Below are 15,964 nucleotides of genomic sequence, written 5' to 3'. Positions count from 1 at the left end.
GAAAAGACAGCCTCCTCAATAAATGGTGCTGGCAGAACTGGATAGCCATGTGCAAAAGAATGAAACTGGACTGCTGTCTGTCACCATGTACCAAAATTAATTCAAAATGGATCAAAGACTTAAGCATAAGACCTGACAAAATAAACTGCACAGAAGAAAACATAGGTACTAAACTTATGGACTTTGGGCTCAAAGAGCATTTTATGAATTTGACTCAAAGGCAATGGAAGTAAAAGCTAAAATAAACGAATGGGACTATATGAAACTTAAAAGCTTCTGCACAGCAAAAGAAACCATCGACAAAATAAAGAGGCTACCAACTGAATGGGAGAAGATTTTTGCAAACAGTGCCTCCGATAAGGGGCTAATATCCAAAATATACAAGGAACTCATGAAACTCAACAACAAAAAAACAAACAACCCAATTGAAAAATGGGCAGAGGATCTGAAGACACATTTCTCCAAAGAGGATATACAAATGGCAAATAGACATATGAAAAAACGCTCAACATCTCTAATCATCAGAAAAATGCAAATGAAAACCACAATGAGATATCACCTCACCCCAGTCAGAATGGCTATCATCAACAAGACAAATAGTAACAAGTGTTGGAAAGGCTGTGGAGAAAAAGGAACCCTCATACACTGTTGGTGGGAATGCAGACTGGTGCAGCCACTATGGAAGGCAGTGTGGAGGTTCCTCAAAAAATTACGAATAGAATTACCATATGACCCAGCAATCCCTCTCCTGGGTATCTACCCCGAAAATCTGAAAACATTTATCCATAAAGACACGTGTGCTCCAATGTTCATTGCGGGTTGTATTACGGTGGCCAAGACATGGAAACAACCAAAATGTCCTTCGATAGATGAATGGATAAAGAAGTTGTGGTACATATACACCATGGAATACTATTTGTCGGTAAGAAAAGATGAAATATTACCATTTGTGACAACATGGATGGATCTGGAGAGAATAATGCTAAGTGAAATAAGTCAGACAGAAAAAGCAGAGAACCATACGATTTCACTGATATGTGGTATATAAACCAAAAACAACAAAAGAACAAGACAAACAAATGAGAAACAAAAACTCATAGACACAGACAATAGTTTAGTGGTTATTAGAGGGTATGAGGGGGGTGAAGGGTGGGAGGTGAGGGTAAAGGGGATCAAATATATGGTGATGGAAGGAGAACTGACTCTGGGTGGTGAACACACAATGGGATTTATAGACGATGTAATACAGAATTGTACACCTGAAATCTATGTAATTTTACTAACAATTGTCACCCCAATAAATTAATAAATAAACAAGTAAATAAGTAAGTAAGTAAGTAAGTAAATAAATAAATAAAAGTCTCGAATTTGTATGCACATCACTGACCAGCACAGAGCTGGCTCACAACAGGGGCCCAATGTTTCAGATACAACTGGATCAAGCCTTTAAAGCACTAAGCTTATACAATGCTTTTAATGCAGGAAATTCTAAGTTTCAGAAGAGGACCTTCACACTGAATCTCTGACCAGCAACTGATGATGTTATCTGGTGCTGATTGGTTCTCCAACACTGAGGTTACTCAATTCAGGAACAGAGAAATGAGGGCCTTGGTTTCTATTATTTGGGGTGAGGCTAGGTTAAGGCCACAGTCCCCTCTGACTGAGACTCGCCTGCTCCCTGCGCCCTGTCCTCTCCGTTCCCCAGCATGGTGTGTCTGTGGTTTCCCGGCGGCTCCTGGACAGCAGCTCTGACAGTGATGCTGATGGGGCTGAGCCCTCCCCTGGCCTGGGCCAGGGACCCCCCAAGTAAGTGCACACCTTGGGAGGTGAGCTGTTGTGTGGTGGGGGAAGGGAGGGAGTTAGCTTTGTCACTGTGTGCAGACCACGTCCCTTGGAAAACTGTGACACTTTCTTCAGTGACCGCATATATTTATCATATGGATCCCCAATTCGTTCCACAACCAAAGGAGCCTGGCTGCTTGTCCTCTACAAGAGCTGTGTTAGGGCCTGTGTGTGTGTGTGTGTGTTTCTCAACTCTCTTCCAATAAAACCTCTCTCGCCTTGCATCCCATTCCCTTGGGAACTTGAGAAGATTTAGAAATAATGATGTCAAGATACTTCCCCATCCAGTGATTCCCTTTATTATGTTGAGTTGTCCTAGAAACAGGGAAAGTTTCTCTGAAAATTTGATGGGCAGTCAAAAGGAATTAGAAGGGCCTCTCCTCGAAGATCCTGTGTTGTGGCCTCAGCAGGACCTGTGATGTTGGTGCCTCTCCCTAATACGGGGGATGGATCAAGAGGTCTCCCCAGTGATCTTTCCTTTCTCCCTGAACCCCAAGGTTTATTCGGCCTGTATCCCTTATAAGGGAGGCTCTTGGACAGAAGGTGGGGTTAGTGCCCCCTGTTGCTCCATGGAAAGCACCCTACAGCAGAAGCAGAGACCCTTACGACATGGGCTGACCCTGTCGATGAGGAGCATATGGGGGGTTCTCTGAAGCCTTAAAGAACTCCAGGCGTCTTCTGAAAGCCTGGCAGGTTCAGGTTCATTAGGAATCTATTGAATCTTCCTATACTATCAGTTTCTCCTACATCTCTCCATTCTCTGGCCTCAGCTCACAAGAAGGGATTAATAAGGTAAGCTATATGAAATTGTATTTTCATAAGGCCAAAATGGTCAAATAGAAGCAATTTCATATGGTTCAAACTCTACACCCTGAGCAGCAGTACAAAGAGAATGTGAAGTTTTCTTACGTCCCACAGGCTGAAAGCCAGTAAGCAAGTCAAGGTAGGTCATTGCCGTCTGGAGTCTTGGCCCCAAATTCCATAGGTTCACTTGTCCTGTCCTCTGTTTTCCTTAATTAAGATGCTTGGTTACTTCTGCTTCCAGCTCCTCCCTATTCTTTCCCCAGCTATGTCATCACCATTACTGAGAACCCCCAAAGTTTGCACTATAACAGGTATATTGGATAAGATGAAACTAAATGAAATTTTCTCTCTTTCTTAAAATTACCATTTCCTTATCTGGGATGTTTCTTCTAACTAGTAGGAAGAGAAGAGGAAGTTTGTCTGAATTTCTCACAGGAAGCGGGAGGCATATAAAGTGTCATCAGAGTAAAGGCTGTTGGGGCTTGAGCCCCTTCTCGCTTTCCAGGATCCCCACAATGATCAAGTCCCAGAACCCTGGGTTTACTCACTTAGACCACAGGTAGCCATCTGAGCAACAATTCTGTACTGGGTTGTTCTAGGCTCAGATAATTCTATTTGAATAAGAGAAAAAAGTCCCCTATCATGGAAATTACCTAAAGTCAGGGAACAAAGTACAATAAACATTTAACAAAAAAATTTCAAAGAGTAATATGTGGTCTGAAAAAAAAAATCAGGATTATGGGACAGAGAGAATTGGATTCACCTGACTTCAGTTCAAGTGGCTGGGGAGCTCTGCCTGAGAAAGTGACATTTAGAGATATTTGAGACATGAATGATGAGAAGCCAGCCATGTGAAGACCTAAGGGACAAGTGTTCCAGAGAGAGGGACTAGGGGAAAGGGCAAAGTGTGGAAGATGTGTGCTGTGTTTAAGGGACAGGAAGGCTGCCCCAGCCCAAACGCCAGCAAGAATATATTGGTTTGACTCCCCTACCTATGGCTCCATGGGTGTTCCTTTTTGGCCTGACCATGTCCTGCGTTCTTATGTGGGGAGCGGGAGCAGACTACGCTGGACACCCCGCACGACAAATGGCGCAGCGAGCAGGGTCCCCCGCACGACACATGGCATAGTCCTCAGGATACAGTGCTGGTGAGAGCTCTCCGAAGGGCAGTGGAGCAGTTTGTGCGTATGAAAGCTCAGTCTGAGGAAGACCAGGAGGAGCAGCTGCCGGAGAGCTCGATTCCCGTGGAGGGGTGGAAAGACGTGGATGGTTCCCCAACCAGCAGAGGACGGAGAAAGTGAAGGTTGTTGCCGCCCTGTGGGCTGGGAACTGCTTGCTGAGGCAGCCCGGATGCAGGACTTGTAGTCCCAGGAGGAAACGTTTGCTGAGTCTTCTATGGGAGATGAGGGTGAGGTCAAGGTCGTCCTTCACCCCCAGGACAGCCCTGGTGAATGACTATGGACTATGGGGAATTGCCTTCCATCCCTAATTTAATGGACACTTGACTCTTTGGGAACATACCACCATGTAGTGGGACTGGCGGATGTTTGCTTTTGTGTCTTGACTGGCCGCCATTGATAATATGTAAGCACCTTGATGTGAGCCGCTATTGTTCCAGCACAGTACCCCGAGAGGCCCAGAGAGAGAGTGGCAGTGCCCTGAGAGGCCCTGGCTGTGCCCTGGGAGACTAGTGATACCCTAAGAAACCCAGGAAGTCTGGCTGTGCCCAGAAGTACTAGGGTGGTGCCCTGAGAAACCCTGGCTGTGCCCGGGGAGACAGGTGGTACCCTAAGAAGCCCAGGAAGTCTGGCTGTGCCCAGAAGTACTGGTGATGCCCTGAGAAACCCTGGCTGTACTCAGAGAGCCTGGCTGTGTCCAGGATATTGCATTCACCTCCAGGCTCCTTGCACAGGGCCCCTGGAGGAAGACGTTTGTCGCGTAGATTGTGCGGCGAGACCCTGTAGGGGTGGAGTGTGGGGACAGAGCCCCAGAAAGCAGTTTCTGGGCTCTTGGCCTCACATAGAAAGGTGCTGGCTCGGGTAGTAAATGGCCATCAACTGTGATCAGATGGCCATCAGCTATGGCTAGTTGGCCGTCAGCTGTAACCAGTGAGCCATTGGCCACTAATATAACTGCTGTGGCTACGCTAGCAGAAAAGAAATGGGGGCTAGCAAGAAGATGGTGGCTGGCAAGCGCGGACTGCTATTAGGATGGCGGGTTGCAGATTATGTAGATCCTGCTTCCTGTGTCTCCAGCCCAACCGCCAGGGAGAATATATTGGTTTGACTCCCCTATCTATGGCTCTGTGGGTGTTGCTTTTTGGCGTCACCATGTCCAGCGTTCTTATGTGGGGAGCGGGAGCAGAGACCCTGCCGGATGCCCCGCTCCACAAGGGGATTGTGGGCCTGTACTGTATATGGTTCTACTCTCCTTAAACTCATCAGTAGTTTCCCGTTACATTTAGTATAAAGTCACATACTAACGTCACACACAGGCTTTTCGGCACCAGCTCCACCTGCTTCTCCAGTCTAACCTTTCCCCTCCTTCCTCCCACTGCCTGTGCTTCAGAGAACTGTTTTCTTCAGGTTTCTGGCAGAACTTCATCAGTTCTTTCAAGGTTTTGCAGATGGTATTACCTTTATCAGAAATGTGCCTCCTTTTTCCCCCAAACACACACACACACACACACACACACACACACACACACACACGATTCTCCAGCTCGCACCAGTTTAACCTTTCACGTCACATCTTAAATGTCACTCAGGGACCCCTCCTCTGGCGCCCTAATGTACTTTAGACCAGCCAGTTAATCTTTCTTCCGGAACGCCACACTTTTCTTCTGACGTTTCCCCTCCTGCATGAATTCTGTGGGGTGGGTTTCGTTCCTCACTTGCACTGAGTGTTAAGCTCCAGGAGTAGAGACGCCGGGTCTCCTCCCTTGGTTCCTCCCTCGGTTCCCGGCGCAGCACGGGCCTGTCACCAGGTCGGCGACAATGACGTGTTCACAGAACGAAGGAGGCGGAGCACGTGTAGGACTAGCTGCGGGATGAGAGGAGCGGCGGTGTGTTACTGTGGAGGCTTCTAGAAGGAGGGGGCGCAGGAGGCGCTGACGGGACCGACCCCTGCCCGCTCCCCGTGGCGTCTGCAGCGCAGCGCGGAGCCCAGTGGGTCCCAAAGGCTCCGGGTCCCGGGGGTTTTCTCAGCCCCCCCCCCCGCCGGCCCCCCTCCCGCACCGCGCACGGCGGGCGGATTAAAGACGAACCGTGGAAGCTGGTGTGGGGGCGCCCGCGGGGCCAAAGGAGGGGGCGTCCTCGTGTCCCCACCCACGTGGGCGCCCCGCTTTGGGGGACGTCGCCGTCAGCGTGTGACCAGTGTGACCGGATCCTTCCTGTCCCCACAGCACATTTCTTGGAGCAGTTTAAGTACGAGTGTCATTTCACCAACGGGACGCAGCGGGTGCGGTTAGTGATCAGAGACATCTACAACAGGGAGGAGTTCGTGCGCTTCGACAGCGACGTGGGGGAGTACCGCGCGGTGACCGAGCTGGGGCGGCCCATCGCCGAGCACTGGAACGGGCAGAAGGACCTCCTGGAGCAGAGGCGGGCGGAGACGGACACGGTGTGCAGACACAACTACGGGGTGTCTGATAACTTCTTGGTGCATCGGCAAAGTAAGCGCGGGGGGGGGGTACGGGGGGCTGCGGGGGAAGGCGGGGTGTGTGTGTGTGTGTGGTCAGTGGGGTGAGTGTGTAGGACTGTGCGCGACCACACTTGTGAGAGGACGTGTGACGGCGCCTGGTCTGAGACAGTGTGTGATGTCGGTGTGTGATTGTGAGGCGAGCGTGTGAGGGGTGCGTGTGCGCTGAGCTGGGACAGAGAGTGTGTGTGTGGGGGGGGTGGCCTGGGGTGTGAGGACCCGGCGGGAGGTGGGGGTGTGAGGACCCAGAGGGACGGTGGGGGTGTGAGGACCCGGAGGGAGGGTGGGGCTGTGCTGGAGAAAGGCTTCAGGGGACCACGGTGGCCACTGTGAACAGGTGACATGGGGGAGAGCGGCAGTGCGGGGGGGCAGGAGGTGGAGGAAGCACTGATGGGGGGTCAGAGGTCAGAGAAGGGAAATTTACGTGGTGTCCGGTTGGGTGGAGGTTTAGGGGAGCAGAGACGAGGAATGTGAAAGGTTGGGGGGAATGTCAGGGGGCCAGTTACCGTCTGTCTTGGCTACAGGGCTTCTTAATTCCGAAACCTTTGGAATAAGGGTGATGTGATTTTTGCTTAAACATTTCATTTGGAAAAAGTATTAGACTAATTTTTGAGGACTGGGGGGAACCTCTGAGCCACCTTTGATTTTTCTGAGGCTTCTTTTAGTTCTAAATTTCCTGTTTTTTTCCTTAGTATATGTATTTTTACATAGTTGAAATGATTATGAAACCAGCTTTTTGAATTATAATTTTGTTACTTATACTGATAGTACTATTTATATAATGCTAGTAGTACTTAAGTAGTTACATATTATTTTCTTATAGAGTTGTAACAATTTACCTCACATTGCCTTTAGTTAGATCTTGTTTCAATATTGCTGCTCAGTTGAAAATTAACAGACTTTTTGTTTTTAATTTATATTTCTTTGATTTCTAAAGTTCTTAAACATTTTCAACATGTTTTTGGCTAATTGTTGTTATTGCTTTATGAATTATCTATTGTCTATTATCTCTGACGTCCTCCTGTTTTTCTAGCAATTTTATGGGTTTCCTATGCAGTATGATTAACACTCTGCTGATATTTGATCCACCATTTTCTCCAGTTTGTGGTTTATATTTTGATTTGGTTCATTATTTTCCATGCTGTGAATTTAAACATTTTTATTTAATGAAATATACTGCAATCTTGTTAGCAATGATTGACTACCAATCTAAATGTATCATTTTGTGGTAGTGTAAAAATGTTTTTCCCCAGGTTTATCCATCTTTTTTATTTTTTAAATTACTTTCAGGTGTACAAAACAATGTAATAGTTAGACATTTATCATTTATATCCCTCACACTGTGTCAACCCCCTCCCCCCGTCCACTACGCCTCTGACATTGCACATAGCCATTACATTTCCACTGTCTCTATTCCTAATGCTGTACTCTGCTTCTAGTAATGATACACTATATATATATATATATATATATATATATATATATATATATGTATATATATATATATATATAAACTTGTAGTTGTCATTCATTATTGTTCAGCTTCAGCTTCAGGTGTACAGCGCAGTGATCAGGCATCTACATCATCCCTGAGGTGGTCTCCCTAATGGGACAAGTGTCCATCGGATACCCTACAAAATCTTCACATTATTGATTATATGCCCCAAGCTGACTTTCATATCTCGTGGCAATCTTGTGGTTACCAACTGTGCTTTCTAATCCCCTCCCTTTCCCCCTTATCCCCAACCCCCTCCCATCTAGCAACCTTCAGTTTTTCCTCTATGTCTCTGAGACTGTTTTGATTAGTTCATTCATTTATTCTTTTCTTTAGATTCCACATATAAGTGAGCTCATATGGTATTTGTCTTTCTCTGTCTGACTTATTTCACTTAGCATAAAGTTTTCTAGGTCCACCCATATTGTTGCAAATGGTAAGATTTCATTCTTCTTTATGGCTGTATAATACGCCATTGTATATATCCATCTTTTTTATTAAAACAAATTGTACTTACTGAAGCTGGTAGTGTCAGGGATTGCCTAGGATACTAAGCACACGTATTAATCAGTTCCAGGCCCTGCCCTGAACTCAAATGTTAGCTGAAAATGAGAGACAATTGTAAAATGATAACAATTCCAACAACATATCTGCTTTTTTGCAAAGAAGAGAGAGGAACCAGCTGAATGTGAATATAAGAACTTTTTAAATGTTGTCATGTTTTGCTCCTTTCCCTCTCCTCAAGCACTCAGGCTTTTCTGGCACTCAGGTCACAGAGAATCACCCATGTCCTTCCTGCTTCCCAGGGTAGAACCATTTCTAGGTGTTCTCAGGTGTGAGTGTAGCATTCCCAGGATGTCATGCTCTATCTTTCATCTACCCACAGCTGTCGCATTTATCCACACTGCTTTGGCTCTGATTTTCTCTCCAAGTAAACAAGGATAATAAATAGCTAACGTATATGAAGGCTAAATTCCAGTTATTGCTTTGCATATTTGGGTGCATTGATCCTCACATAATCCTGTTGCGTCCTGCACAACACAAGCCGTGGGAAGGCGAGGGAGGCGGCGAGGGTTAAACTATCATAAAGAGACAGAGACTCAAATATAGTTAAACCACAGAGGACCAAGGGACTCACAGCCTCAAGGGACTGGAGCCCCAAATCGGGTGGGTATTTATTGTTTTTTCACAATAGAGATCACATGATTAGGGGCAGGGTCTGCGAAACTCTTACACCTCACAATAATCATTCATTCCAAATCCCATAATCGTCCCAAAACAACCGATGCACACCATCCCCCAAATGACCAAGGTGCGGTGCATACAATCCCTGGGGGAACAAGTCTCACAAGATAAGATTATCCCATGAGCCAAACAGGAGGGGTGAGATGCTATTGTTCTAATGGGTCCATTACACCTGAGGGTAAAGGACAACAGTTGAGGCATGCTTCAGCAGCTTCTCAGAAGGAGAGGCACAGCTACCTCCTAACTTTACATTAGCTCCTGGGGGTCCTAGGGGGGTCCCGTCTGGCTTAGGTTGTTTCTCCCGTGAGAAATCTTACCCGTCTTTGACTGCAGACCCTGCTTACAAGTACCAAACATGGAGACTTAGAGTAGCATAAACTCAACCCCAATGAGGGACAATCCCGCAGGGTCACCTTTCCCTAAGGAAAGATTGGAGGGGACAGACTGCTAGGTTGCTGTGTGACTGCATAACCCTAGGAGGTAAGTTAGTATTATCCCCTTTATAGGTGAGAAAGCTGGGGGAGAGAGGAATGTAAAAATTCTCCTAGGACCAACCAGTAAGAGGCAGAGCCTGGATCTGGACCAGGCAGCCCTGCTCCAGAAATCACTTTGAATTAATGCATTATGTGCCTTGCAAAGATTTGTAAACAGTTCAGTTCAACAATGAATAACTACTTCACACTAGGAACAACATACCCACAAATGTCCTCAACATCTCTCAAATCTGATGGCCCATGGTGTAAGGACTAGACAAGGCTCATGCTGACTCCTGGGGGCCACATGCCAGCTGTGACAAGGCCTGCCCGAGACCTGATCTGGGACTGGAGCCTGGAGGCCGGACGGCAGCCACCCAAGCAGCTGTCCTCTGTCTTCCTCACGTACTGCCCCCCTTTCCTCTCCTAGCGGAGCCTACAGTGACTGTGTATCCTGCAAAGACCCAGCGCCTGCAGCACCACAACCTCCTGGTCTGCTCCGTGAATGGCTTCTATCCAGGCCACATTGAAGTCAGCTGGTGGCGGAATGGCCAGGAAGAGGAGGCTGGGGTCGTCTCCACGGGCCTGATCCGTAATGGAGACTGGACCTTCCAGACCCTGGTGATGCTGGAAACAGTTCCTCAGCGTGGAGAGGTCTACACTTGCCACGTGCAGCACCCAAGCCTGACGAGCCCCATCACAGTGGAATGGAGTGAGAAGCTTTCTGACCTCACAAATCCTCACCCACCATGAGGGGACGTTCTTACCCCTGAGTGTCAGGGTTCTCCTCTCCCTCCACCATGTTTTCATTGGCTCATGTTCCCCTGTCCTTCAGCACAGGTCACGGGGGAGCCCAGAGATAGTTTCTATAAATACTGTAGCTCCTGGGGAGGCCCAGGTCATGGGGGAGCCCAGAGATAGTTTTTATAAATACTGTCGCTCCTGGAGAGGCCCAGGTCATGGGGGACCCCAGAGACAGTTTCTATAAATACTGTAGCTCCTGGGGAGGCCCAGGTCATGGGGGGGGGGAGCCCAGTGATAGTTTCTATAAATACTGTAGCTCCTGGGGAGGCCCAGGTCACGGGGGACCCCAGAGATAGTTTCTATAAATACTGTAGCTCCTGGGGAGGCCCAGGTCAAGGGGGACCCCAGAGATAGTTTCTATAAATACTGTAGCTCCTGGGAGGCCCAGGTCATGGGGGACCCCAGTGATAGTTTCTATAAATACTGTAGCTTCTGGGGAGGCCCAGGTCAAGGGGGACCCCAGAGATAGTTTCTATACATACTGTAGCTCCTGGGGAGGCCCAGGTCATGGGGGACCCCAGTGATAGTTTCTATAAATACTGTAGCTCCTGGGGAGGCCCGATGGCTGGCAGGCAGAGAGGACGTGGCCCCTACTGAGTCTTCTCGTGATGTCGCAGCTCACGGTTCTCCCTTGGCCCTGGGCACCAGTCCCTGCCTCGGGCGGGGCTGGCACTTCTCTGTTGCTCTGAGTTGTTCACTGTGAGTTGAGAAGAGGCACGTCCTGTACAATGTGGGGACCTTCCTGACACGAGGGGAGTCCAATCTCCGCACTGCCTCCTATGAGCGCTGTCACTCTAGACAAGCGACTCAGCCTCCCTGAGTCCCGGGCTCCTCGTCCCTCAGATGCTGCAGTAGTGACCCATGTCAGGGCTGTGGTGTTTCCGTGAGTTCAGTGCGTGGTCCTTGTATCTGCTCAGTGTGATTTTTAAATCTTTTTCCCAGAAATGGCCAATTATTCTAGTTCTTCCAGGGCAGCTTTCTTCCCCATTCTCAAAGCTCCCAATCCCAAAGTCTCAATGAAAGAAATTACATTTGGGATAAAAATCACTAAAAGGAGCTTCTTCTCTCAGGGGCACAGCCTGAATCTGCACAGAGCAAGATGCTGAGTGGCATCGGGGGCTTCGTGCTGGGTCTGCTCTTCCTCGGGGCGGGGCTGTTCCTCTACTTCCGGAATCAGAAAGGTAAGGAATCTGTTGGAAGCTGAGACTCCCCATCGGCTTCCTGGGAGAGTAAATAGGACTTGGCTCGAGTTAGTTCTCTGTATATCGGAGGCCTTGTATGAGGACTTTCTTTCCCCAATTGACCTCAGGTTCCCTGGCAATCCAGAAATCAATAGCCCATGGTTGGTATGTGGAAGCATAAGAGGTGAAGGCCTGTAGAGATGAGAAAATTGTTAACATGCATGGAACGCTTGGCTAGAGATACTGGGGCAAATGAAGGAACAGCCATTATTAGGCTGATGAATTACATGGGATCTGGGCTTGGGACAGAAACTACATGGGCTCAGGCTCTCAGTTTCTGTTCTCCTCTATTCTGGTATCAGGCAACGTGTGTTGTGATGTTAGACAAATTTTAGGAGGGGTTTCTAGGGCTGGGAATATTGTGTTTGGGGACAGATTTACCTTTATATCTTTTAAGAATGTATCCTTCCTTCTCTTTCTCAGGACACTCTGGACTTCAACCAACAGGTAATGCTGTTTAATCCTCTTTTAGAGACTTAATCAGTTTCCCAAGAATAGAAGGTAGAGGTGACAGACAGGAGACAGAAATAATGGGAAGCGTTTGGATCTGACTTCTGGTCAGGCCGTTTACACTAAAGCTTCTCTCCACTTAGCAAAAGGCTCAGGGAGACCTAGGAATTTCCCCTCCTTAATGCAGTGTTACAACACAAGCCACTGAGAGAGGGGGGAGGGAGCTGCTTGTAGAGTTAGGTCTGGAAACGACACTGACCTCTGTCTGCAGGACTCCTGAGCTGAAGTGAAGGAGGGGACACTCAGAGAAGAGCCTTCTGGCCCAGCTTCTTCGCAGCATGAAAAGGTTTCCTGCTTGACTCTGATTCCACAAAGAGAGAGCTTCCTCAGGATCTGGTTTGCTCCTGGTTCAGTGACTCTGCAGAACACGTGTCCCCTCTCGGCTCCCTCATTCCCCACCCTTGACCTGGAAGTCCCCAGTACTGATTGCAGTACCTTCTCCTCATTCATTCCTGGTCCCCTTTGTATTCAGCCTCACCGTGCCCTGTGCATCTGATCTCACCTTCCGTGCACATTATAACAATTTTCTGAAATAAATATGCAGTGAAAAATCACCTGTTTCATACAGCTTTAGGGACAAGAAGTACAAAGGAACAAACAGAGGATTTCATCACAATTCAGTAATGGTTTTCATTTATATTCCTGAATTTTGGTCACATGATATGCAATATTTCTTTGCTTCCCTGTTTTTTCTTGTTTTTTTGCCTTCTGTAATTAGGCATATTGAGCTGAGCCAGGAGAAAGCCCCTAATGACCCCATATCATGGTGGCCTCTGTCTTTGCATTCTCGAAACCAAGCACACAGGTCCATCGCCCACGGGATAAGAAATGCAGGTGACTTGTAAGGATGTGATGCCTTCAATTTTTATAAGCACATTCTTTTGTCTCCGTTCCCGATTTTTAACCAGTGTGTACCTGAGTACTTCTTGAACACCCTTTTGTTAGATTAAGGGAGGGCTTCAACCCCTCAATCTTTTTTCTGTCTCTCAGATAAAAATCAGTAATTAGGTGTTCTGTTTGCTTCTTGGATTTGAGGACCCAGTTCTTCCCATAGTTTTGGGAATTTTTTTTTTTATCCCTCCTTTCTTCCACCAACGCCCTCACTCAGGTTCAAGCTATTGTTTCTCAGCGGTCGCCAGTCGCCAGTCGCCAGTTGGCCACTCACAGCAGCTCACCGCAGCTCTGGCTGCCAGCCACTTAAAGCTGTCTGCTGGCCACTCATGGCAGCACACAGCAGCCCAGCTCCAGCGAGAGCTGCTGTTCACAATCTTAGCTGTAGAGGGCGCAGCTCACTGGCCCACGTGGGAATTAAATCTGTGACCTCAGCATTAGGAACACACATGCTCCAACCACCTGAGCCACCGGGTCCGCCGGGAAATTCTTGTTGACTGAATGGGATCTCTGTTCCCTTCTTCCTCTCTTCTCCTTCTGCTATACCCATTCTTCTTTTTCAATTTTTTTTCTTAGTTTCAGGTATACAAAACAATGTAACAGACATTTATCATTTATATCCCTCACAAAGTGATAACCTCCCTCCCCCAATCTACCAACCTTCTGACATTGCAAACAGCCATTACATTTCCACTATCTCTATTCTAAATGCTGTACTCCCCTTGTTGTGACCATATATATATACATATACACATATATATGCACATGTATATACATATATACATATACATACATATATACATATATATGTATATATATATAATTATAGTTGGCATTCATTATTGTTCAGCTTCAGCTTCAGGTGTACAGTGCAGTGACGAGGTATCTACACCATCCCTGAAGTGGTCTCCCTAATAAGACAAGTGTCCATTGGATACCCTACAAAATCTTTACAACATTATTGATTATATGCCCCAAATTGACTTTCGTATCCCGTGGCAATCTTGTGGTTACCAACTGTGCTTTCTAATCCCCTCACCTTCTTCCTCATCCCCAACCTCCCTTTCATCTAGCAACCCTCAGTTTTTTCTCTATATCTCTGAGGCTGTTTCTGATTAGTTTGTTCATTTATTCTTTTCTTTAGATTCCACATATAAGTGAGAGCATATCATATTTGTTGTTCTCTGTCTGACTTATTTCACTTAGCATAATGTTTTCTAGGTCCATCCATATTGTTGCAAATGGTAACATTTCATTCTTCTTTATGGCTGCGTAATACTCCATTGTATAAATGTACCACAGTTTCTTAATCCAGTCATCTACCGATGGGCATTTTAGTTTCCATGTCTTAGCTATTGTGTATAGTGTTGCAACAAACATAGGGGTGCATAAATTTTTCCGAATTAGACTTTTGGATTTCTCCAGATAGATACCTAGCAGTGGAACTGCTGGTTCATAAGGTAGTTCCATTTTCAGATTTTTGAGATACCTCCGTACTATTTTCCACAGTGGCTGCACCAATCTGCAATCCCACCAACAGTGCACAAGGGTTCCTTTTCTCCACATCCTCACCAGTACTTGTTGTTTGTTGATTTGTTGATGATAGCGATTCTGACTGGGGTGAGGTGGTATCTCACTGTGGTTTTTACTTGCATTTCTCTATTGATTAGTGAGGCTGAGCAGTTTTTCATGTCTGTTTGCCATCTGTATGTCCTTTTTAGAAAAATGTCTCTTCATGTTCTCTGCCCATTTTTCAATTGGGTTGTTTGTTTTTTTGGAATTGAATTGAGTGAGTTTTTAATAAATTTTTTATATTAACCCCTTATTGGATATATCATTGACAAATGTCTTCTCCCATTCAGTATGATCCCTTTTTGTTTTATTGACAGTTTCCTTTGCTGTGAAAAAAATTTTAGTTTGATGTAATCCCACATGTTTATTTTTTCTCTTACTTCCCTTGCCTGAGGGGCTATGTCAGTAAAAATCTTACTTCGTGTAATGTCTGTGAAGTTTCTTCCTATATTCTAGGATTTTTTTTTTTTGGAATGGCTTGCATATTGTTCCCAAAATGTAAAAGATTCTGAATTCCAACATACATTTCACCTAAGCATTTTGCATAAGTTATCAAGGACATGTATGTATTACTTTGTACATGTTTTTCCCCTCCCAATATAATGTGAATATTTCCTTATTGTTAATTGTATATCTGGACCCATCTTCTTTATAATAACTTGAATTTGAGCATATACTTAGCCATTATTAATGGACATTTAAGATGATTCCAATTTGGCTACATCAGAAACAAGACTGAAATGGACATCCAAGCACATCTTTGCACCATAGGATCAAAAGGTATTCTTGACCTCTGCAATGGCATGAATGTTGTGCTCCCCCAAATTCATAATTTGAAATCCTAACCCCCCAAGATGATAGTATCAGGAGGTGGTAACTTTGATAGGTGATTGGGTCATGAGGGTGGATCCTTCATGAATGGGATAAGTGCCCTAATAAAAGATCTCAGAGAGCTCCCTTGGTCCTACCATGTGATGACTCAGCAACAGCAATGAACCAGGAATTGTTTCTCATCAGACATTGAATCTGCTGGAGCCTTGATATTGGACTTCCCAGCCTCCAGAACTGTGAGAAACAAATTGTTGTTTATAGACTACCCACTACATGATATTTTGTTATAGCAGCTTGAATGGACTGAAATAACTGCTAATCTACAAATGTGGCTTTTTTTGTGGATATGCTCCAAGAATACAGACTGTACATAGAATGTTATGCAGTGTAAATAAGAAATGTAGCCCAAATAGAAGGACCATTATAATATAAATAAAACCTGGTACACAATTATCTTGATCCTCAAGCTTAAAGAGCTGGGAATTACTAAATAGGGTGTATTATAAATCAGTCATTAGCTGTAGAGATAGAGATTAGCCAGTGATACAAAGTAATAG

General features: G+C 46.0%; 1 protein-coding gene across 1 annotated transcript; it reads left to right on the top strand.

Annotated features, from left to right (window-relative positions):
• The first annotated feature begins 1,601 nt into the window (after window positions 1-1,601).
• Window positions 1,602-14,826, top strand: LOC308495466 (DLA class II histocompatibility antigen, DR-1 beta chain-like). Its single transcript, XM_081043749.1, has 6 exons — window positions 1,602-1,806; window positions 6,050-6,319; window positions 9,989-10,270; window positions 11,433-11,543; window positions 12,027-12,050; window positions 12,325-14,826. Exons 1-6 carry the CDS (start codon window positions 1,707-1,709, stop codon window positions 12,336-12,338), a joined length of 801 nt encoding a protein of 266 aa, XP_080899875.1. The 5' UTR covers window positions 1,602-1,706; the 3' UTR covers window positions 12,339-14,826.
• Window positions 14,827-15,964: the final 1,138 nt, after the last annotated feature.

This window comes from Rhinolophus hipposideros (genome assembly GCF_964194185.1).
Source record: "Rhinolophus hipposideros genome assembly, chromosome: 3".
Lineage (NCBI taxonomy): Eukaryota > Metazoa > Chordata > Mammalia > Chiroptera > Rhinolophidae > Rhinolophus > Rhinolophus hipposideros.
The sequence above is the reverse complement of the archived record's forward strand: the minus strand, read 5'-3'. Positions and strand labels throughout refer to the sequence as shown.

What these genes read in the sequence shown, in the direction of transcription:
- LOC308495466 (XM_081043749.1), top strand. Translation starts at nt 1,707, where the DNA reads ATGGTGTGTCTGTGGTTTCCCGGCGGCTCCTGGACAGCAGCTCTGACA. An exon ending in CTTCTTGGTGCATCGGCAAA is followed by an intron (nt 6,320 to 9,988) that starts GTAAGCGCGGGG and finishes TTCCTCTCCTAG; the next exon opens with CGGAGCCTACAGTGACTGTG. An exon ending in CCCCATCACAGTGGAATGGA is followed by an intron (nt 10,271 to 11,432) that starts GTGAGAAGCTTT and finishes TTCTTCTCTCAG; the next exon opens with GGGCACAGCCTGAATCTGCA.